This window comes from Gordionus sp. m RMFG-2023, chromosome 5 (assembly GCF_954871325.1).
Source record: "Gordionus sp. m RMFG-2023 chromosome 5, tfGorSpeb1-WG-v2, whole genome shotgun sequence".
NCBI classification, from domain to species: Eukaryota; Metazoa; Nematomorpha; class Gordioida; order Chordodea; family Parachordodidae; genus Gordionus; species Gordionus sp. m RMFG-2023.
This window is the reverse complement of record NC_088779.1, coordinates 10,182,185-10,207,649: the sequence shown is the minus strand read 5'-3', so window position 1 is coordinate 10,207,649 and position 25,465 is coordinate 10,182,185. Positions and strand designations below refer to the sequence as shown.

The 25,465-nt window shown below is 26.4% G+C and overlaps 2 protein-coding genes and 1 long non-coding RNA gene across 3 annotated transcripts; 1 reads left to right on the top strand and 2 right to left on the bottom strand.

Annotated features, from left to right (window-relative positions):
• The first annotated feature begins 8,551 nt into the window (after nt 1-8,551).
• LOC135930409 (26S proteasome regulatory subunit 4) lies at nt 8,552-13,692 on the top strand. The gene is made up of 10 exons (XM_065467201.1): nt 8,552-8,607; nt 8,650-8,700; nt 8,739-8,835; nt 8,872-8,996; nt 9,036-9,221; nt 9,273-9,498; nt 10,794-10,983; nt 11,119-11,215; nt 11,556-11,765; nt 13,449-13,692. The coding sequence occupies exons 1-10, from the start codon at nt 8,605-8,607 to the stop codon at nt 13,581-13,583; spliced, it is 1,320 nt and encodes a 439-aa protein (XP_065323273.1). The 5' UTR covers nt 8,552-8,604; the 3' UTR covers nt 13,584-13,692.
• A 1,657-nt stretch (nt 13,693-15,349) lies between these two features.
• LOC135929379 (uncharacterized) lies at nt 15,350-15,841 on the bottom strand. Its single transcript, XR_010572576.1, has 3 exons — nt 15,794-15,841; nt 15,649-15,714; nt 15,350-15,415 (listed from the first exon to the last, which is right to left on the bottom strand). It is a non-coding gene; the product is annotated as an uncharacterized LOC135929379 (long non-coding RNA).
• Nucleotides 15,842-17,293: 1,452 nt separating this feature from the next.
• On the bottom strand, nt 17,294-25,119 carry LOC135930145 (large neutral amino acids transporter small subunit 1-like). The gene is made up of 8 exons (XM_065466930.1): nt 24,861-25,119; nt 23,926-24,174; nt 23,177-23,302; nt 22,957-23,053; nt 20,933-20,977; nt 20,026-20,149; nt 18,571-18,674; nt 17,294-17,477 (listed from the first exon to the last, which is right to left on the bottom strand). Exons 1-8 carry the CDS (start codon nt 25,117-25,119, stop codon nt 17,294-17,296), a joined length of 1,188 nt encoding a protein of 395 aa, XP_065323002.1.
• Between the last annotated feature and the right edge of the window lie 346 nt (nt 25,120-25,465).

Below are 25,465 nucleotides of genomic sequence, written 5' to 3'. Positions count from 1 at the left end.
GATAAATAAGACAATTAGTAGAAGTGGACACTCCAAATGGCGAAACTGCTAACTTCTATGTATGTGCACTTTTATAGTGAATCATCAATCTATTAATATAAATACATCATTGACATTTATAGAAGTAATCTGTAACTCCATCTTATGTCATGCATGTCGATTAAATACATAAATATGCATCAACATAGAGATCGATAAAATAATTAGTCGATGTGCAAACCACAAAATGGCTACAAACTTCTTCTTATGCACATGCACATTTAATTAATGAATTGCGAATTTAATAGTATAATATACATTAGATCATTGCATAAAACGCATTATTTAAAAATACATGTTTATTATTGGCAATGATATTAAAATAATAATATTTCACAAAGAGTTCCCATTACGGTTATCCGAGACCTGTAGGCTCGGCCCTAAGCCATGCTCGGGTACACGGGCTTGGCCAGATTTTTATTTTTTGAATATACCCAGACCGGGCCGGGACAAAAAATTTAAAAAAAAAATACCCAGGCCAGACCTAATATTTTAAAACCGAATATTTTAAATCATCATTATTGTCTACAAATTAGAAATAAATAAAATATTTTTTAAATTAGTGTATCATTAAATAGTATATCCATAGACTTATATTAACCAACGATTAAAAATAACTTTAAAACATTCGCCATTTGCAAAATCGCAATCTTTATTTAATAAATCTATGTTTATAATAATTTTAACGTTAAATATTTAATATATATATGAAATTTTTTATATATTTTATTTAAATCGCATATAAATTGCAATATATAACATTTTCCCAAAAAATATAATATAAAAATAATTAACTGTTGTTTAAAATTCATATTTTAATGAATGTAAAAAATTAATTACATATAAATTAAACATTTTAGTAATAATAATATATAATGAGAAAATAAAGTAAAATTTCTGCAAGATGGAGCATTTAAAAAAAATAATTAATTTGTATATTTTTTACATGATAAAAATGTCGCTTTAATTTACAAAATAATGTGAATATATATAAAATGACATATATTTAAAATTTGTGTAAAAGTTTTTTATTTTTTTGGACGAACAGATAAATTAATAAATTACAAAATGCAAAAAAAATTTTAAATAACCCCATATAATTCATGAAAACCTATATGTTAATAAAAATAGGAAAATATGTTTTATATAATGAAAAATAAATTATTGTCCTAAAAATATTATCTTTTTAATTAATGTATTACTCAGGGATGCGAACCCGACAAAATTTTAGACCGGGTTCGGTTCGGGTTCGGTTCGGGGTATAAAAAAAAAGTTGGGTTCGGTTCGGGTTCGGTTCGGGTTCGGTTCAGGGAAATATTTTTGAACCCGGGTTTGGTTCGGGTTCGGTTCGGGTTCAAGAATTTTTGAGTTGATAAAAAAAATTTTATATTTAAATCATAATAAAAAACTAGACATAAATGATATAAAATATAAATTTTTTATTTTATTTATAGGCAAATATAGTTAAAAATACAAAGCATATAGTCATGTATCAATTTTAAAAATTTTATTTAGACGTATTAGCATAATATCTTCCAAGAGTTGTTCACTCATCCTCGATCTATGTGGTGAAAGAATGAATTTCAAATGTGAAAAAGATCTTTCAACGCTAACCTATGTTAAATGTATTTATATGTGAAAATATGAAAAATTAACTTGGGTTGCAGGAACAGCAAATAAGATTTTAGATAAAATATATAATTCAGGGTGGGTGTTCCAGCTTAGCAGACTCCCAAAAATGCAAAATATTTTCCTTCTTATCTAATCTTATATAATCGCTAAATCCAGTAATTATTGTTCCAATACTTTTCTCAGCAATCGTTGGCCCTCTTTTAAGTATTTTCTCCTGCCTTTCTTTAAGTTTATCAATTTCTCTAAATCATCTTCTTGTTCAATAACTTCATCGGAACTAATATCATCAGATAAAATTGGCGTTGTTAAGCTTTTAATTCGTCTCCATAAATTGACAAGATGTTTTTTCGCACAAATCTTATCATCATCACTAAGTAATACCTGTAATATTTAAGGATTTATATTGTTTATATTTAAATATTTCATAAAATAACAATTTTAATATAAATCTAAAATAATTAATTTACTAAGCTTTTAATTAACCTTGTATCTTGGGCCCAGGTATATGGCAGCTAAGAGAATTTCGTTCTTTATAAACCTTTCTTCTCTGTTCTTAAGACAAGAATATAGTAATTGAGCAAAATGGTTTGGATTTTTTTCCAGTTCGATGCAGCATCTTAACCATGCTGCATAAAAATCTGTCAGTGTTAACTGTTCGTTCAGATTGGAATTGTTTGGTTGCGATTTTTAGCGGTTTTAAAATTTCAACAATCGTTATTATCTCTTTCCAATCTTCAGTCAATAAATAATCAGATTGCTCTGTAAAAAAATCTTCGATATTGGGTTTTAGTAAAATCAGCCTTTCTAACATATCATGGGTTGAATTCCATCTGTGGCAATCTAACACAGGCTTAGGGAGTTTCATATTTTTTAATAACTTTTGGTAAGTGGGATGTCTTAATTTTAAATTTAGGCTCCTAGCTTTTGCAATGGTTTCCACAATAGGTGATAATTTTATAGCATCTTGAAGTGCCAGCTGAAGTGTGTGCACACCGTACACTATAAATCGGATAGGATATAATAGTTGATAAAAAAGTATTTTGTATATCATCAATATCATATTTATATACATTTACATCCATATTTTCCTCATCTGCTGATTCACTCCTTATATCATAATCAGTTTCAGGTTGCAGGAGCTTTATAGCTCTTAAAAAATTACAACCATTATCAGAAGTAATTATGTATATTTGTTGAATATTAATTTTATATTTTAGTAAAGTTTTTAATATATTCTATTCTCTTTTATATATTCTCCTGTACATCTCTCTTTCAGCTCTACAATTCCAAGAGTCCTCAAATTTATAATGGACTTTGATATAAATTGAATATTTACACCAAGAATTGACCTATCTAGTCGTTGAACTGCATCAACTTTTAAACTTATTAATTTTCCTTCTACCTCTCTTGATATTTTGTCTCTAATTGATTGGGCTGTTTTATTAATAGTTCTGGATAAATTTTCTTTGTTTATAACTAAATTGAGCCCAGATAGGAGTGGATTTATAATTCTTTGAAATCCCGAATCTTCAATAATTGATAAAGGCCGGCCATTTACAGTAACAAGTTCTAGTATAGAACTCATCAAATCAATAGATGATATATTTATACTTATATGCTATTTTGGAAAAAAGGTTTCTATATTAATTTTAGGTTTTTTTGCCAATAACAATTCCTGATATTTGGTTTTTTCATTGAAATAATTTAAATATTCATTGTTGTGATTTCTTTCCAGGTGTCTTTCGAAATTTGACAAGTGATTACCAGACATTTTTACTTTGCAATATGAACATATTGATTTTTTTTCTATTTTTTTTATTAAGGGTAAAATGCTTATCAAATATGACTTTATCTTTAATCTTAAATCTATAAAAAGAGAACAATTTTTTTAAATAGCAATGATTTCACAATTAAAAAAGAGATATTTATAAATTTAATTTCATTTATAATATGCACTTCATTAATATCTTGTAAAAATTAAACTGAACCAAAAATAAATGATTAGCATATATAAATTTTAAAATCATTTTAATAAGTTCACAAAAACTGCCCTACATTTAACAATTTTTAAGTTAGATGTTTAGAATTTTTTAAATTAACAATATAATAATTTTTACTTTGATTTGTTAACCATTTTCTTCTAATTAATAATCTTTAAGAATAATAAGATAAAAATTTAAAAATAAATGGCGTAAATTAATTCAATTGTTTAAAATTTTTTAACACTCCAATAGGAATCGAGAATAAATTTAAAAATGGCATAAATGAATTAAATTGTTTAAAATTTATTAAGACTTCATTTAATTGGAAATTTGAAAATATAATATTTGTATTTACATATATTAATATATGATTTTAAATAATACACTGAACCCGATTGAACCCGGGTGTCAAATAAAATTCTTGGGTTCGGTTCGGGGTTTTGGAAATTTTATAAATGGGGTTCAGGTTCGGTTCGGGTTCAGAGTTTTTTTCTAAAAACCCGGGTTCACTTCTCCGGGTTCGGGTTCGGTTCGAATCCCTGGTATTACTAATATTTATTTTTAAATTTAGCTTTCTTTTCTCTCAAAACATGAAATAAAATGTTTTTATATCTAGTATCTATGAGTTTAATTAATATTTGGAAATGACTAAGGAAGAGATCCCAATCACTGATCTAGCATATGCTGTTTAAAAAATTTTCTTATTTAGCTTTTAAATATTTTAAAAATCCGATAAGAAACATTTATTTAATTGATAATTGAAATTACCAGGAATATGATAATTTGTTGATGTTGGATAAAAGTATCATTTGAAAAATGTGGAATGAAGAGACATGAGTATTTGTTTGGTTTAAAAAATTCTCTTTTAACTGTATTGGTCCACTTGCAAAGATTGTTAATTGGAAGCCTAAATCATTTAAAATAATTATAATTATTTGAATTCAAAGTCACATCCTATTCTATATAATAGTGATAAGGAATAAAAATAATAGAAAGTCAGAGATATTAATATTATTTCTGTAGTTAAAAAATAGTATAATATTAATTTAAAATTATAGAAATATATTTTTTACTTTCATTTTTTGTACCTTGCGGTTTTTCGTTACTTTATTTTCATATTATATATTATTATTGTAAAAATTGTTTAATATATTTATTCAATTTTCATACATTCCTTAAAATATTAATTTTAAAAAATAAAAAATGAAATGGATTATAAACGAACTAAAAAATCATTAAAAAAAAATAAAACTTTAATAATTTTCTACAAAAATTTTATTTCGCTAATTTTACTGTTACAATAATTTTTGCCTTATCTTGTTGCTTACCCAATTGAGTCGGATCCAAACTTACACATCGAAACAGAGAGATGTATAATCTTAAAGGACAATTACTTATTTCCTCAAAAAATATTAATGGTTTATGTGAAAAGTTCTCTGTTCTTCTGAAACTCATGCTAGATGAAAATATGGATATCATTGCTATACAAGAAACCCACTGTCAGGGCAATTCCACCGCGTCCTTTAACAATTTTATTTTTTATGGCTCCGGAACCACTCTTAATAGCTGGTCGGGTGTTGGTTTTCTGATTAATAAAAAAATATACATGTACATAAATTTGTTCCAGTTTCTGAGAGATGCGGCTTATTATATTTAAACACTAATTTCAGGAAAACTATTTTGATAAATATTTATGTTCCTCCAAACAGAAGAGCTAGATTACTTTTCTTTGATGACTTGGAAAACATCATTAATGCTCTACCAATGAGATTTAATATCATTTTAATAGGTGACGTCAACACCAAAATTGGTCTAGAGGAGACATACAAAAACAGAGGCATAATTGGTAATGCTACTCTCGTTCAACCTAACAGGGATGATAGCAGGAAACTACTTGACCTATGTGATAGTTTTAACTTCAAAATTGAAAACACCTTTTTTCAACACAGGGAGACTAATACATATACCTTCTATAGGGGAAGTTTTAGATCACAAATTGATTTCTTTATATCGAACGTCCATAGCTGGTTCAAAGATGTTACGGCGATAACGAATATTAACTTATCCGACCACAGAATGATTAAAGCCAAGATTCTAATCAGGAATATTTGGGGAACCTTTGGTAGAACAAATCATACTTCTCACCTCCAGACAAATACTTTAAGTAGATTAAACGTTAGAAATTTACAAAATCCTGAAATTAAAGATAGATTTAACCGTAATTTATGTGGTAAGATTATTAGTTTTGAGGACATTGCTCCATCTAAAACCGTCGAAGAATGCTGGTCTTTTAAAGAGCAGATCAATGAAGCAAGTAGGGCCTAAACAAATAACTATGCCCCGATGAGGAACGAATGGATTTCGAGATCAACGTCACTTTTGATAGAGGAACTTCGTCGTAGGAACCGCTTCGATAGGGTATTATGGAAAACCATCCAGAGGTCTTTAAGGAGTGACATAAGAATTTTCGTAGCCAGCAAAGCCTTTGAGGTTGATGCGGACATGAGAGGTGGAAGATTACATGATGCATACAATAAACTCAAATATTTCTGTAAATCTAAATTTCTTAGGGATTTACCTTATATACGGTTAGGAAATGATAAGATTATATTTGATCAGGATGATCAAGTTTCCCTCTGAACCGACAAGGTATTAATTTTTGCAGCAATAAATTTTGTCCATTAAATCTCAAAATATAATAGATAAACCCCCCCCCCCCCCCAAAAAAAAAAACTCATCCTATCCCCTCAAAAAAATAGGATGCTCCTACCCCTCTCGCTCATGTAGACGCTGAATCAATATCTGTGCATAAAGATCTAATTTATCATATTCATCATCTGTTTAGTTATAAAGTATTAGATTAATCTTAACAGAGTCAGATGATGTGTTGTTAGAAAAAAATAATTAAGTACTCGGTCAATATAAATGATAGTAATATCCCCTTGTAGTTTGGGAAACTTATATGGAAAATCATAAACGGTAACAGCTTATAATATGTGGTCCATACAATGATATATAATTTATTCTAAATAATTTTGTAAAATTTTAAGTATAATAGATTTTCATGGCAAATATTTTCATAGTGTTTAAAATAAATACAATTTAATTTATATTTTAATAAATACGCAAGACACTTCTAAGCAGGGATTTGAAGTCAACCCGAACCCGGAGAATATAACCCGGGTTTTTGGTAAAAAAATTGAACCCGAACCGAACCTGAGTTTATAATATTTTTAAAACCCGAATCGAACCCAGGAATTTTATTTGAACCCGGGTTCAACCGGGTTCAGTGTAATGTTTAAAATCATATATTAAGATATTTGTATAATTGTAAATACAAATATTAATAATTTAATTGAGATTTTATAATATTTTTAAATTTCTAATTAAGAGAAGTGTTAAAATTTTTTAAACTACTTAATTCATTTACGCCATTTTTAAATTTATATTCAAAGATTCCTATTGGAGTGTAAATAAATTATAAACAATTAAATTCATTTACACCATTTATTTTTAATTTTTAACTAATTCTTAAAGAGAACAAGTCAAAGTAAAAATTATTATATTGGATATTGTTAATTTAAAGAAATACGTCTAAATAAAACTTTTAAAATTGATACATGACTGCTTTGTATGCCTATAAATAAAATAAAAAATTTATTTTTTATACCAAATTTATGTCTAGTTTTTTAATTATGATTTAAATATAGATTATTTTTTTATCAATTCAAAAATTCTTAAACCCAAGCTAAACCCAGAACCACACCCGGATTCAAAAATATTTCGCTGAACCAAACCCGAACCGAACCCACCTTTTTTTTAATCTTAGACCTAACCCGGGCTAAAATTTCGCCGGGTTCGCATCCCTCACTGGATGCAAACCCTCTTAAAAAATCTTTGCCTACCTCCCTAAAAAATCACGCCGCCTTCGGCGGCGGTGTCTTTTTATTATTATTTTCACCCTTTTAATTTATTGAAACTCTTTTCAGAGAATTTATAAAGGATAACTTAAATTAATCTATCTCTACTACCAACTATCGATATTTTGTGAATATAAAGAATTTATTTTTTAGATAAAAAATTCAATTAAAACCTCTATTATTTACAATGAATTAATTTGTTTCGTAGTAAATATAGAATTTCCCATTTAACAATTCCTAACACTTTAACATGTCTTTTAAACTCTGGAATCGGAAAAATATATCTCCAGAGTTTGGCGTACGAAATTATTCCACCCAGTTATCGCAAATAGAAAGTAACAAATGTATATGGTAGATGGTATGTTCAAAATTTTAATATACATCGAAATAAGCAATATAAATTTTTTTTCTTATCTTTATATAAGCTGGACGAATATATTTTTTTTATTTTAACATGTAAAATTTTTCCCATTAAAACGAAATGGAAAAATCAAGATTTTTTTTTCTGTAGTCCTTTTTTCCTCACCCGGGGCACCATGCTAATATGGTGTTGGGAAAGATAAAAAAATTATATTCAGTTGTATCCAAAATATAATATATATCTCCTTATGTAAGATTAAGAAATATATCACTATAATTTATATATAAAAATCTTTGTACAATTTTAATATAAATAAAGATTTAAAAAATATAAAGTTAATTTATAAAATATATATAAATATCTGGTGATAACGAGTCAAATTTGGATATTACTTTTACAAAAGAATTAAATATTCAACAGAAATAAAATAGAAATATTAAAAAAAAGAATTTTAAATAAAATGGGGAATTATCAGCTAAAATTTTTTTTTATTATATAGGGCAAATTGAAAAATTCTATTTATATAGGGTAGTTACTAGATTTTCCCAGCCTAGATAAGAATCTGGTATAACATATATTACCTCTCATTCAGAATCTGATTTTACATGTATATAATAATTTTATTAGAGGATATTAAAGTTATCAAAATTATTTCTTGAAGATTTACAGAATGGTATTGTTTACAATATATTACTTTTTATTTTTAATTATATAGGGTCAAAATCAATCGGGAAACTTAGGAAATAATGATAAAAAAGACGATAAAGTAATATGAAATGTTTTTCTTTTATTTATTAATTATAGGCAAAAAGAAGAAAATTTGAACCACTTTTACCAACTAGAGTCGGAAAAAGAAGAAAGAGAGTCAAAGGACCTGATGCTGCTAATAAATTACCCACTGGTATACAAATTATACCGTTATTATATTTTTATTTAGTAATACCTTATGCAAGATGCAAATTGAAATTATTGAGAATGGAAAGGATAATGGATTATTTGCTGATTGAAGAAGAGTTCATAAGAAATCAAGAGAGGCTTAAGCCTCAAGATGAAAGACAAGAGGTTTAATATTAAAAATTATAATATATAAATATATTTTAGGAGGAACGTTCTCGTGTTGATGATTTGAGAGGGACACCAATGTCTGTTGGAACTTTAGAAGAAATTATTGATGATAATCATGTCATTGTATCCACATCTGTAGGCAGTGAACACTATGTTACAATTTTATCTTTTGTTGATAAAGATCAGTTAGAACCTGGTTGTTCAGTTTTACTAAACCATAAAGTTAAAATTATCTTAACGTGATATTAATATTTATCTCATATTGCATTTTAGATTCATGCTGTTGTAGGAGTTTTAAATGATGATACAGATAATTTAGTAAGTGTTATGAAATTAGAAAAAGCTCCACAAGAAACTTATGCAGATATAGGTGGACTTGATGCCCAAATTCAAGAAATTAAAGAATCTGTAGAGTTGCCATTAACCCATCCTGAATATTATGAAGAAATGGGCATTAGACCACCAAAGGGTGTGATCTTATATGGACCTCCTGGAACAGGTTATATTTTGCTTATTTTTTATTCACTTAATAAATTAAATATAAATAAAATTATATATAAATTTAAAATGTGAAAAAACAGTTATTTATAAGGAATGTATAGTTTTCAATTGGGGGTATTTACAGAAAAATATAAGAACTCATAATATCTTATTTTAACTTAAGCAAAATTTTATCAAATTTATAGATATCATAAGTATAATTTTACACTTAAATGCTATAATATATTTTGCATTCTTATTAGTTGTAGAATTTTTATTTAATTATATAAGATAGATATTATTAAATTGAATGAATGTGTAACACAAATATATTGCAAATGCATTATTAGAAATGTTCAAAATGACTTAAGAATAAAATTACTTATCATTCAATATTAAATTTAATAGTCTTGATTCTGGATAAAATATAAAATGTTTGAAAATAAAATTACCTTAAAAGAGTTATTTTTTTATTAATCTTTTACATACTTTCTGTAGGCTATAATCTAAGATATATTTGTCCCACATAGTGTTGTTAAACGGCTCGCTTTGAGCCGATTTTTAAAAACGGCTAACTCAATATTTTAGGCAGAAAAATATTGCCTAAGCCTAGAGATTTCGCTAATAGATGTCCAAACCATTGTTGCTTCTACAAACAAAATCTTCAGGCTTGCGTAATATTATTCTAGATGAAATATTGAGTTAGCCATTTTTAAAAATCAGCTCAAAATGAGCCGTTTAACAACACTAGTCCCACAAAATTAGAACTGTTGCATTGTAGTACATTATTGCTTAAATCATCTTTGTTGGTTGAGTTAAGTAACTATTTAAATAAAACCTTTTTTTCCTCAAAATGAATGCCACAATGAGTTGCTTTCATTGACATTATTCTATATTACTACTGCAATTTGATAGAAAATGGGAACATTTCATAAGAATTACCTTATCCTACAATATATTTGTAATTTAATAATGTTGACACTGGAAATTAATCCCCTCACTAATTTTTGAAATATTTAATTTAACTCTCAATAGATTTTCAAACAGTACTAATTTCTTTCTAAAGAAGAGTTAGGTGTATCTGAAGTTTATTATATCATGAATGGTCAATATATAATAATTTTAAATAAAATCCTGGAATAATAAAATAATGAATCATTGTAATCAATGTTTATTTTTAAAAACGAAACATATGATTGACCTATATATAAAAAATATGCTAGCTAGAGCTACAACCTGCCAATCTCTAATGGGCCAAGGACATGCACCAAAATCAATTTTTATTATAATGTACTCTCCTTATATATATATTAGGAAAGACATTACTGGCACGCGCTGTAGCAAATCAAACATCGGCCACATTTTTAAGGGTTGTTGGTTCGGAACTCATTCAAAAATATCTGGGCGATGGTCCTAAGTTAGTCAGAGAATTATTTAGGATGGCAGAGGAAAATGCACCGTCCATCGTTTTTATCGATGAAATTGATGCTGTTGGTACTAAAAGGTTTACCATATGATTTATTATTATTTAAATGTATTCTTTATATACATTTGTTTTTAAGAAGTATAAATTTTTGGTTTTTAAATTTATCATTTTTTTAAAATGTAATTTATTTTACATGACAAATCTATTTAATAGATATGAATCTAATTGTGGTGGTGAAAGGGAAATTCAAAGAACTATGTTGGAACTATTGAATCAGTTGGATGGATTTGACTCCAGGGGCGACGTTAAAGTAAAACTTTATGAAGCTAAAAAATAATCATTTGGTTACTGATGTAATATTTTTTATTTCAATATAACTGCCTTTACCCCCTCTCAATTAAATAAATACTGAATATGCAAACACAAATGATACTCACTAAATTATTGATTGACGCCATATTAAAAAAAACGTAATAAGTAGTTGATCTGTTCATACTGCTTCACTATACAAAAAAATCTCCTATTTTGGCACAGGAAAAAACTAAATTTTATTTGGTTTAATTTGATCTGAAAGCTTTTTTTAGATTGCAGAACTGAACCAATCCGGTTGACTTTCACTAATCATATGTTCAAATGAAAATTTTCAAAAGGTGATAATGGCAACAAACAGAATAGAAACTTTAGATCCTGCACTTCTGAGACCTGGTAGGATTGATAGAAAAATAGAGTTCCCAGTTCCAGACGAAAAGACTAAGAAAAGGATATTCAACATCCACACAAGTCGAATGACTTTGGCTCAAAATGTTAATTTAGAGGAATTGGTAACTGCCAAGGATGACTTATCTGGGGCCGATATTAAGGTATATTATTTTTGTTCATTCGAAATCTTGTTTATGATAATAAATTGCAATTTTAAAAGATCGAATTAGTACATATGAAGTATTTTTAAAGGTTCATATTTATTTGTTCAATATAATATTTCAAGGTCGGTATTTTTTTTAAAAAAAATCTATAAATCCGCATAAATAGTAACTAAATTCCTATATTCTTTAAAAAAATATATATATTATGAATAATATGGCATGATAAAAAAATTAATAAACTTTTTTTCTCCCTATTATTTTAAATTAGTTTAGTAAAAATGTTTGTTTTCTTGTAATAAATTTATGCTGATGTAACGAAAATGTTATCTTTAAATTATTGATTCCCTCAAAATTTATTCAATCATGATTGTTAAGTTTTCTAAAACAATATCCTATAATAATGTATGCTGACCTTTGTTCCTCGAGGCTCTTAAATATCGGATCTATCTCAAGACAAATTCGAATCCATGTAGAATATCTAATGCGGAAGACCAACCACTATTAATTTCTTTTTACCGAATTTTCATAGGATCTATGGATTCCATCAAGCCTCTAATCCTTCAGAAATTGGTGACAAAACAGGAATATTTCTGATATTTAATATACTGATATGGATTATCATTTGAATTTAAGAAGTGGATCGTATTTTTAAGGGTCTTTACGATCAAAGTTTCAAATGCCAATATCAATTATTACCTACTTGTAAAGGGGGTATAAAGTCATAATTATATTAAAATTTAAATAATATTTAAGGCGCAATTTATAACAGGAAAATTATTATTCATAGAGCATGGGAGTTGTATTTTTAAAATTAGAATATTGAGATTAGTGACAATAAGAAATTTCCTAAAACATTTGATGCCTTTTCTTTCTGTAAATTAAACCTTTTATGGTTGCATTATTAATTTATTGGAATAAGCATTTTTTGCTCAAACTAGACATTGTATTAATCTTTTTTGTAAATCATTTTATTTAAGAATACATTAACAAGTACAATTTTTATAGGCATATTGGCCTTCTTCCTTTAATTTTTTATCATATCGGCCAATTTCTTTCAAAATTGGTCAAGATGTTTATATTTATGACATATACTTTTCCTAAGTTCCATTTATTTAATTGAGCAATCTATTTAAAATGTTTTTAGTACTTCATTTCTAAAAAAAATTCACCTTATTTTTATTTTAATTATTCGAAAAAAAATTCTGGCATTTTGTATAAATATTATCTTTAGACTTTTAACATTATTCTCAAAAATTAGAACCTAACAAGTCTTGTTTAGTATGTGTATAAAGGTATATAATATATATATATAAATATTAACTGGCCAGGTTTTGAGTGGCCATAAAAAATTATCAAAGTAGGTTTATTTTGAATATTTAAATCAATAAATATTAACCTTAGCTCCTTACAATTCTATATGAAATCTTAAGATATAATATCCAGTTAATACAGGGTATATGGCCAGTCAAAATATACCAGATATTGACTGGCCCGAAAAAAACTTTCACGTAAACTCATCTTCCTTAAAACCTATTATAGTTAAAGCTTTGATTTAAATTAATTTTATAAATTAATGTATGTTCGGTTAAATGCAATTCATAACCGATTTTTTGACGAAAACAAAATTATGGATAGTCATGCCTCTTCTCCCTTAACTAAATTTGGTATTATTTTTAACAGGCGATATGCACTGAAGCTGGGCTACTAGCTCTACGCGAACGAAGAATGAAAGTAACCAACGAAGATTTTCAAAAATCGAAAGAAAACGTTCTATATAGAAAAAACGAGGGAACCCCCGAAGGATTATATCTTTAGTGAAATTTTAAATTATTTTTATCATTTGTTTTTTTATATACAATATGATGTAAAAATTAAATCGATTTACAAATTAAATTTTTTTTATTGGTTTATTATATATTTAAATTAATAAATATTAATGCTACATCTTTATTCATTTGACACATAGGTGCCATTTAATAATATATCTAAATATTATAATGAATGAGATATTTGAACTCTTTATATTTCTCGTTATTAGCTTTATTTTTCTTTCTTTCTTTCTTTAAAGATACCATTCGACAAAATATAAAAGTTACCCAAGTAAATAGTCTAAAATAAAGATGAATTTAATGTAATCTAAGTTTTTCAGAAATGTACAAAGTAGAAATTTTTTTAAATACTTTACTTTAAATAATGTAAAGAGATAATTTACAAATATTTTAAAATTTTGTAATATAATAGAGAAGCTTAGCTGCTAACTAAGATTTATTTTAAAAATAAATTCGAAATCTGGAAAATTGATAGAATGGGAACGTAATATGAAATTTTTAATTTAATCTTACATTATAAATATAATATGTATGATCATAAACATTCTTTTTTTTTAAATTTCAGTTTGCTTCACATTACAATGTTATTATATTAGCTATTACCCATTATTTAGTATTATCATCTCTTTTTAAACCATTTTTTTTGTATCAAGTTTAAAATAATTTTATAATATATAATAAAAGTTTAAATTTTAGTGGATAATTTTGTTACCAATACCAAGTTATTAAAAGAGGTTTTTTATATCCAAATTTATATTAACATCAAACAGTCACACATAAATTAGAATATTTTAATTAATACTTAGATGCAATAGTTTATCTTATAAGGATTAATGAATAAAGTTTATATTGATAGAAATAAAATTGGATAAACTTTTGGGAACGTGTTACGAAGCGTGGGACAAAACATACTTATCTGGACTCAAAAATGCCTTTGTTTTGGGGTTACTGTTATATAATATTGAAATAGGAGGACATTTTTTTCTTATATCTTAACGAATATAACTTTAGACATGATAGTCTGTTTGCCATAAAAATGATCTTTACAAAGCCTTTGATTAATAAATAATCCTGATGATTGTTAAAGTTGGAGTAAACGGATATTATAGAACCTATATAAAAGCCATAAACCCTACATTCAATTAAAAATGTTAAAATGATTGGAACGATCGAGCGTTTTAATGTTAATTTTGAATTAATATTGAAACACAATGTCCCAATTAGGACGCAGACTTGGCCAATCACGAAATTATAACAAAATTAATAACTGACTAACATTCAGTCCTAACGAAGTAGGAGATTGAAGTTAATCATACTGGAATTCCGAAAAAAATACAAAGAAGTCTAGAAGATAAAGCATCCCAGTTTTGTAAAATTTATAGTAATACTAATGAATCACTAAGATTTTTGAGAGATTTTATAAATTTCTTAATATATACATAATCCTTTTAATATTTTTATAAGCTAAATAGGGGTAAAATGGTGAAGTGATCATGCTTTACAAAATTTTACTCTTTTGATTAAGAGGGTAATCATAAATAAAAATTTCCAATAGTTAATTTGTTTGAAAAATTATGTTATACTATTAAGGTAAAGTTATGTTTAATGTAAGGTCCTATTGCACAAAAAAAAAGAATGTGAATCAAGTTTAATAGGCTGAGATATAAAATATTGTTCATTTTATTGTATATACAGAAAATAATATCCATTTATAAAAAAAATTGTAATATTTTTATGAGGTATTTTTTTGGTGTCTAATTTTGAACTAATCTGGAGAAATGACCATCATACACTTTTGAAGAGTATCACTAATGTGTTCTATGATAAACAAAAGTTAATTTAAATTAGTTTCAAATATTCTTGACTAAATAAACTAAAACTTTTATAACTTATGAATATTTACTACATTCTGTAGGAGTAAACTTTAAATCTATATCTTTTCTAAGGTTACTTTAGAAATTTTTCAAAAATTAAATAATAGATATTTTACTCAGGATTTAGTTATATTATAAATAAATAATGTTATTTATCGCAATATATAAAATATATACTGTTAGTCCTTGAAAAACAATTTTTGCTTGCACTCAATCGTTGGCATCCGAAATATACAGGAATTCCTTTCAAATGTAAGAAGAAAAAAAAATAAATTTTTAACAATCAATCTAAATAAAATATATATATGATTCTGGTATTTACCCAACAATATTCCTATTATTCCAAAGGCAATAATAGTGAAATTTGTCAATAACGGCATGATGCACAGAAAGACACATATCGCTAGGAAGAGGAAATGCAATAAGATGTTGTACTTTTGAATAATTTTGTAATAAAATTGAATAAGAAAATTTGGATTCAATTTATTTTTTTCATATAAAAAAAAGTGTATTTAAAAAAAATCCATCCTGACATATATTAAGCTGTTATATTTTAATTTTTAAAAAAACTCAAATCCAATTAACTAAAATATTTATGAGCCAAGATATACTTTTAGGGAGGAAAATTGAAAATATAAAAATTTTAAATAAATATTGTAAAATATAATGATCACAATTTTATACTTTAATGGGTCTATTCATGTTAGGTCTCTTAAAGCGTAGCCAAATCAAGCCCAGTACACACATTCCAATGAAGAAATAAAAAATGAAGCAAAAGAATATGATGAGCATATTAATGTCCGTGATTATTAAATAAAACATCGAAACCAATCCCTGCGAATGAATTTATTTTATATTGAAATTTATATTTAAAAAAAGGGAACCAACACATTTCATGAAATGCATAATTATGTTTATTTTATTTAAATAAATTTCGTTCATATAAAAAAATACAAACTACACATGTTTCATTGAATTGATGTTTGACCACTTATTTTTTTCGCTTAAAAAAATTAAATTTTAAATGAATATCACGAACACATAAAAATAAATTCAAAAACTCTTTTTTAAAAATAAAATATCAATATATAATGAACAAAATTTAATATAAATTATTAAAATATACTTGATTTAAAAAATATAAGTATTTATTACTCTATCGTTATTTTGGCCCAGCATAAAACTGATATTTTGCCTTTATGGGACTATAATTTGTCTAATTTAATTTATTATTCAACAAAGAGTCCTTTGTTCTACATCGCTGCTTACTTATTTCTCATTTAGTTTTGTTAAACGGCTCGATTTAGTCAATTTTAAATTAACAAAAGATACTCAAGTCTCACGATTTCGTTAATATGTGATCAAAATCCAGGTTGCTTAATATATTTTCTAAAATATTAGGTTCCCCGTTTTTAGAAATCGAGCTGTTTAACATCACTACCGTTTAAGTAAACTCAAAATGTTTTCAAATGGATCATGTTCTGCAGTCCTTTCAAGATTTTTTATAACGGCACAACAAGACGAATCATCTTGAGTAAGATATAGTTTTCTTCACATACTAATAAATTGTTGCGAGAGAATCAAAAACGATTTAGGAAGCGTTCCTGCTTATGTCATTCATTAAATATTTTTATAATTTTGATCTGTCACTGATTGTTTACCCATTGTATTATTATTCTAATGTTGAAATTGTAACTTTCTTATGCTTATTAAATAGTATGATGTAAACGGAAATTTTTTTAACCCTTTTATAAGGAATAATAAGTTATTGAATGTTATCCTAATTGATATGAAAACTTATCTCTAAATTGCATAAATCTCATCAAATTATATTTTTGAAGAAAAGATATGCCGATTTGAAATAATTTTTCATAGAATCCTCTTTTGTTGTCCTTAGAAGTTCCCTATTTTTAGTAGGCTCAAAATTATCGGTATTTTTATCCCTGTAATATATTTCTAATCGTCGATCGACTTTGGCTAATTTTATATCTTTTTCAGAATTTGCACTTTTATATGAGTTAATAAGGATCTTCGAATATTTATATTTATGCTCTTATCTCTAGCCATGAAGAAAATATAATAAAACTTAAAAAAATTATAAGTTGATTAAACTATGCTATAATCGTAAAAAAATATTCAGGCGATTAGTTTTAGAATATAGTATGGAGCATTAGCGACATAGCATAGTGGGTACTATGAATGCATAGAATGATCAATTTTAAAACACTTTTATTTATTTATTTAATTTATAAAAATTAAATTCTAAATAAATTTTTTATCTTAAATGATAAAAGTTTTAATTTTTTTTAAAGAGATTAATAATTATTTTTGAATTTAAAAATTAATGTAAGCTAAAAATAAAGGATGATTATCATATCAATTAGATATGGAGTTATATTAAATTATTCTAGAATTTCCAGTTAAATATAATAGAAATAATTATATACAGAAACTTATAATATTGATAAAGATGAAGACTCCATGAGGGGGGGGGGGTGTTACCTTTGAACCTACAGAGGTGGCAAATATATAGAACATTTTGAAAAGCATTTATTAATAGAACCTTACCCGGGAATGACTGGCATAAATTGGCAAAAAAGAAGGTGTTCTTTATAAATTACGTTTAGTGCTCTTCTGATCAAAATTTTATTTATAAGTAACAATAATAATTTTTAAATCTTAGGCTTTAAAAATAAATAACCAGTATAATACCATTATTTAAAAATATATAGATATCACAGGTGTTACTAATAAAAGTAATGCGGGAATAGGTGTAAGTCTTGTCAGGTGTATCATAGAAAATATGTTTGGTAGTTGCTTCTCTTGAGCACCTATGAGCAAAATTCTTAAAAATATAAAATTGGATTATTATTATTTTTTACTTATAATATATAATTAATATGAATGTAAAATGATACTTTGTAAATAATACCAAATTTTACAAAAGCTATTTTAATGTTTTTAATTAAAAAAATTTCTTATTTCTATTTAATAATATAGCGGTTGCTAAAATAAACCATTTATATAAATAATATCTGTTGCAGAAAGGGTATCTTTAAACACAATATTTTAATAATTAAATATAAAACTCGACATTACCTTCCAGATGTAAACAAAATACCGTTAGCGCTACCGATAGCCGATAAAGAGACAAATATTGGCATGACCCAAGCCAATCGGTAATCCAATTTGGAGGCAAAATCCTTAAAATGTAATATATTATGAGATATTTATTTGATCGGATTTATTTTTAATATATTGCTTCATTTTGACCATGATTAATTTGGCGATTAATTATTGATTGAAAATATGAAATTGGTATTTTTGGTGTGAGTTAAAAAAAAAATTCCTACAATTCCCCTAAGTCATGACAATAGGGTTACAAAAAATATTGCATGAAAAAAGAATCTTTGGGTATATAAAGATATCTTTGGGGAAAAAAATGAGTTTAAATCAGAGTTGTTACGCTCCGTTTTAAAGTAGCTAGCACCCGCTCCTACCTTCTCAAAAAAACTAGCTCCCACTCTCACTACTAAAGGAGCTAACTCCCGCTCCAAGTTATGGGATGCCACTCAAATAGCCTTTCCTTAGTTTTTCATTTTTTTAGAAAGTACACGAAACAAAATCATATTATTTTTTATCAAAAAAGTTTTAAATGATATATTTAAAATATTTATAATCTTTTATTAGCTTTTAAAAGTAATAAATTTAATAGATTTGAATCTAACAAACATCCACGCCTCTCCCCTAAAACCTGCTTAGCAATACTAAACAGGTGCTTAACAGGAGCAGAGGGAAGCGGGGTATTGTATTTTATAAAAATATTTTTCAATTCAGGAAATTTATCAAAAATAGTAATTTTGATATCATTATTTAAAAAATATTTGTCCAAAATATTCCTGATGATCAATTTCATCAGGGTTCCCGTGAACTAGTAGCTATTTTTGCATCAGGAATATGTCCTCTTAAAAAATTATTTGTAATTTAGTTCAATATTTTGCGCATTTTTTATCCACTCCCAATTTAATTTGAAGGCAGGATGGATAATAGCCACAATGATATTTTCGCCATTATAAACATTTGAAAATAAAGTAATTTAAATAGATAATTAATTTTTTATTTCGATTTCTTCTTCTATGATGTCTGGATCCATAATATGAAAAACTATTTTTTATCATCTATCTATAAAATGAATATTAATATGACTTACAAGATTCTCCAAGAAATTTTCAATATAAAAAGAAAGAAAAACTTGATTTTTAATGTTTTAACTAATTAGATGTAAATAAATATAAAACTAGGCTCAACATTTAATATTGCATTAAAATTTCATTTTTATTGAATTTTAATTAACAAATAAGTAGATTTACTAATATTTTAAAAATAATTTAATTTATACATTAAATTTAAAAGAGCGGTGTAACGACGCTCCTCCACTCCGGTCCTAAAAGGAGCTAGCTCCCGCTCATTTTGAAAAAGTGTAGCGGCATTTCAGGAGCGTCGCTCTTTAACAACTCTGAGTGAAATAAAATAATAATATATAATATAAATTACAAACGCGACAGCTTTAGAATCGATTATTTCTCTCGGTGTTAAAATGACGAAATAGGCTATATTTGTTAAGACATATACTATGGTTACTATGGGCATTCCGATAATTATAGAGAGAGGCAGATTTCTGATTAAAATTAAATATTTTATATTATATAATATGTATTTTTATCAAAAATATTATTTTTCGGTTTTTGAAATCTAAGAGTTTTATCAAAAAATAATAAAATATTTCAAAAGTTGGTTAGGCTATATAAGTTAGCATTTCCAAAATTATCTTTATTTATATTAATAAACGACTTAACCATTCATTCATTAATAGAAGCATTTAAGAGTATTTCGGGTATGATTACTAACATAGAATTCCTTGAAAATTTTTAAATGGGGTTTTCGGTACATTGTAAACTTTTTTGCCCGGCTCGTGAAATAATTTTGTAGAAGTTGTCATGTCAGACCTACTTATGATATTTTTATAAAAGTTGTCTGGCCTGACCCGTAAAAATTTTTTATGAAGAAAAAAATAGACAAATTTGCTTATTCTCATAAGGTTAAGAATTTTTTTTGCAAAATTCGAAACCAACTCGGATCATAAAACTCTTTCGCCCAAATTGCGGGGCCTAAAAAACCTTATTATTAGAGCCACGTCTTGGACTTAATTTTTAAGGTCCAGCCAAAAAATTATTTCATCTTATGAGACTTTGAGTCGGAATTTTGTCAAGTTAGACTCTATGGCCATTTTGAAGGTTGAAAATATTCAAAAGTGATATTAGAAAGGCCTCTTTTACGTTGTATCAGTAGAACTCTTATGTATTTTTTTTTGAATAAATATATCCACCATATCACAATCAAATTTATTTTAAAAAAGATAAAACTTTGTAAAGAATATAATTTTAAATTATTTCACTATTACCTGTAAGGATTTTTTAGCTCATCGGTTACGCAATTCAAGAAATTCCTTGTAATTAAATTTAAAAAAAAATATACAATTATTTTAGTTATAAAAAATAAATAAATAAGGCAGCTAGAATTTAATTTTTGTTTTTTATTCTGAAATCTATTCAGAAAAGCAGCCTAAACATAATATTTTGGTTTATTTTAAAAAAATAGATTTCGACATAAAGTGATGCTATCTTTGAAATACGTTTAAAAGGTATATTACATTCTCAGAAGTACCCATTTCATGACTCGGCTTAATTTATTTTAAAATTCTTATTGGCCGAGCCTGGGTTTTATAATATCAAGCATGGCAAGGTATTTAAAAAAATAGTTTTATTTTGTTCATTCCAGTTTTTTTTCTAAAAATGAGGTCATTTGAATAATCATGGAGGTATCTTTGCTTCATAGAGTATTAAACAATACAAGAAGCTAATGAATGTTATAAATATCAAAATATGCTATTTTAATTGACGCCATTTAAATTTATTTTCAGAAATTTCGGTCATACCCGGGTTGTAATTTTTGACCTTTGGATCTGTAAAAAAAGTTTTTATTTTCTTAGTTTGTATCCAAAATATCAAAATTTTAAATTCACAAACTTTCGGAACTTTAATGAAAAAAAGTAAAACCACTTACAAAACATTCTAAAAATTTTTATAATTTGCGAAAGTCGAATTTAAAAAAAAAAGATTTTGACATATCGTTAAGAATGATTAGAAAATTGAGCCATACAAGTCAGTGCATAGTCCGGTCAGGGTCTATTTTTTTTAAAAAAGATTGGAAGGAAGCATTTGATTTTTTTATATATAAAAATGCATTAAACATTTCGGGCCGGGTTCGGATCCAAAATAAAAATCCCGTCGAGTAAAATAATTTTCGAACCGGGAATAAGAAAGTTTGAATATTAAAGAGATTATGTTTTTATGGTTTGGTTTATAGTCGTTTGATTGATAAAAAAAATTTTGATTTGAAGTTCCTTGTAACATAGGGGAGACCGGAAGGTAACATAAATTGGGTAACAAAGAAAACGTCAAATTCTCAACCATTTGAGCTAAATCAAATTTGATCAGAAAGCATATTTTGATATATATATTATCTACCATACGTTTTTACTAGAATCGCGAGTTCCGCAAGTAATGGCAAAGAAAACATTTTTATTTTGACCTTTTTAGACGACTTTTCTTTATTGATAATTTTTTAATCTTATAGAAACTTTTTAAAATCTTTTAGAGATCTTCTATTGACTATTATAATTCTACATATCAAAAGTGATCCGGAGTTTCTATTTTATCTCCAAATAAGAAGTCATTTTCATAAATCTAGAGACCTAGCATGGACAAAAAAAGGGAGTCAATTGGCTAATTTGCAATAAAATTTGTTAATTTTAATCATTCATTCACTATGCGCTACTAGTGCTTAAAACAAAGAATATAGATGGGTATAATATAAAAAGTTATAAAATATAAGTAAAATAACCAATATTACAGCTAATCAAATTTATTCAAGATATCGTATATAAATGAAGATTATTAATAAATAAGATCGGACAAAGATCATCAAAGACAATGATATTCAAACCGAGGAAAAAAAACTTTATGTGATTTATACATTTGAGGTAGTATTAGCTTTATAGGTATATGGCCTAAATAAGTAATGACATAAGTTTTTAAATATTAAGCTAGAATTTAAATTAACAACATTAATTTTAAAATAAAATATAAATCCAATTCACAAAATATAGTAGAATAATTTAAATGGTATTGAAGTTAATTATCGAATATAAGATAAAAAATTGATACACATTTTAGATTTAGAATAATATGACATTAATCTAATCACAAAAGAATTTTTGACGTATGAGTATGATTTAAAAGTAAACTTATATTGTAATTTGATCCTAAGTTTTTTTATATATTGCAAATCGGAAAAATATATACTTTTCTAAAAGAAACCGATTAAAAATTGAATATTTATAAATAATGTATTAAAAAATATTACCATCCCACATATGCAAATAACCCGGAATATAAGGCTAATGAAACGTCTTTTATGGAATTTGTCCCTTCGAATGGGTTTTGAAAATTTTGAACATGACCTATTGTTATATATTTTAAATTATATATTTTTTTATTCTTTCTTTCTTTCATTCACTCATTCATTGTATATAAAAAATTTTTTTCAAAATTTACTCTTAAAATTAATAAATATTAATAATTACCTTGACATAGTTTTACGACCCCGGCTAATATAACGCAACCCAAAGCTATCAGTTTCCCAATAGTAAAAATGTCTTGAATTTTAATGGCGATTTTCACGCTCATTGAATTTATTATAACCAGTAGTACTTGATGATTTTTTCAAAAAAAAGACATATAATATCATTCAAATTAGAGATCTGCAAAGTTAGGCCCGGCCCCGGGGCTCGGGCTTAATTCTATTTAAAATAAGTGAGTTCGGGCCGGGGCTATATTTTAAAAAAAAATTTGGGCCGGGTCGGGTCGGACCTTGGAATTTTTTTTAAAATATATCTAAATTTATCAATTTTATATTGAATTTTTAATGTAAAATAAAATTATTTGATTTTATTTATTGAAACTAAAGACATATAACATATGTCTTTTATTTTGAGTAATTATTAAAATTAATTTCTATATTTAAATAAATTTGGGCCGGGTCGGGTCTGTAAATTTTTTTTAAAAAAATTTCGAGTTCGGGCCGGGTCGGCATAACTTTTTTAAAAATTTCGGGCCGGGCTTGAAAGATTAGGCCCGACGCATATCACTAATTTAAATACCAAAAAAAGGTGCCGCAGGAAAAATATATATCTTTTTAAAGAAAACTGCTATAAATAATAATTTATCTACTATAATGGTCTGATCAACATGTAAAAGTTATAGGAGGTATCCAAATTTAATTTTTTTTAAAAATAAAAAGCAAATAATGGTATTCAAATAAAATCTAAAATACTCAGGCCTATAGCGGCTATAATTTTAGCTAAATCGTCCAAAAATTTTGTTTGTTCTAGGGTCAGATTTGAATCGTCCATAAAAGTGAGAAACGGCTTAGGTAAGTAGTAACCGAACGCCATCGATACAATGGCTAACATAATGGGCCTCACCATTAGAATATTTACCCAAAGGTATAAAAACGCGGGAACCCTCCCGAAGCATTCTAATATGTAGGCATATTCACCTCCGCTCCTTGATATGGTGGTACCTTAAAAGTATTTATATCGGGTTGTTTGAGTTTAATTAGATCTTTTTGAAAAAATTCTAATGACATTTTTAGCCATATTCTACTATTTTAGTAATTATAAAACTGAACAGTCTTTTTTTATAAGCATGTTCAAGAAGAATCCCACCTTATTTATAAAATTTATATATTCTATACTCAACAACTTTAGATTCATAAAATATATGATTGTTTTGTTAAAAGGCAACTAAAAATATTAGAAAAACACAATATCCCGCATTTTCAGCAACCAGTGAGTAATCCGGATTCAACACTAGATATATTCGGTGAATGGCGGAAATATCTTGATTTTTTACCAATGTAGAAGGAGATTTACTTAAAGTTCTAGCGTATGAAAAAACTATCGTTTATATGAAATTTTTCTACATATACGTGGAGATTAAAACTTATTAGTAGTCGCCTTATATGTTTAAAATTGTATTAGTAGAAAATTGTGCATTTTGCGAATAATTGTTTATTTAAAAATGTATGCAAAATTGTGGACTAGCTTTTGACCTAGATATTTACCTGATTCACTGTAGATATTTCAGAATTGTTCTCTAGGAGCTGAAGATGTCAGAATATTTCAACTTGAACCTTAAATGTAAACTTAAAGATAATAAATAAATGTTTAAAATAAGTAAAACATATAAAGAGATTATATTTTTTACCCAACTCAGCGAACGATAAAGCCCCGAGGGTAGAAAATATACCAGCCACGAACCAGACGATAATTGTAGCACCAACGCTCCCACTTTTTATCAAAGCTCCACTAGGTGTAATGAATATCCCGGATCCTATTATACTCCCAACTATTATTGTTACACCATTTAGTAGACCCATGCTTTTCTTAAGTTGAATACGTCCACTTGCTTCTCCATTGCTTCCCGTTGATGATGAAGAATCGAAATCTTTGTGTGCAGTGTCCATATTTTAATGATGAGCTGAAATATTGTTTTTAAAACTTATATTAAGTTTTATATTATTTCTATTTAGAATTTCTTGAGATTTAGTTTAAGGCTGTTACCTATTTTATACGAAATGATCAGTATTTATTTAAAAATTATCAGGATAATAACAAAGTTCTTATATCCTGGTTTGCTTTATTTTTGAAACTTGTTATTGTTTAGCCAAAGATAAATAGATTTTAAACTAGGACACCTTATTTTTGTTTGTATTTAATTATGTATATATTAAATAAATATTTTGGCTTGAAAAGAATTACAAAGAGATGTTACATACATACATTTTAATACCCCATTTCTTTCAAGACTTA

Excerpts from the sequence above, each read along its gene's own strand:
- LOC135930409 (XM_065467201.1), top strand. Across the intron at positions 11,216-11,555 it reads ACTCCAGGGGCGACGTTAAA|GTGATAATGGCAACAAACAG; the intron begins GTAAAACTTTAT and ends AATTTTCAAAAG. Across the intron at positions 11,766-13,448 it reads TATCTGGGGCCGATATTAAG|GCGATATGCACTGAAGCTGG; the intron begins GTATATTATTTT and ends TATTTTTAACAG.
- LOC135930145 (XM_065466930.1), bottom strand. The coding sequence starts at position 25,119 with ATGGACACTGCACACAAAGATTTCGATTCTTCATCATCAACGGGAAGC. Across the intron at positions 24,175-24,860 it reads TTTATCGTTCGCTGAGTTGG|GTACCACCATATCAAGGAGC; the intron begins GTAAAAAATATA and ends AATACTTTTAAG. Across the intron at positions 20,150-20,932 it reads GAGCTAAAAAATCCTTACAG|AAATCTGCCTCTCTCTATAA; the intron begins GTAATAGTGAAA and ends AATTTTAATCAG.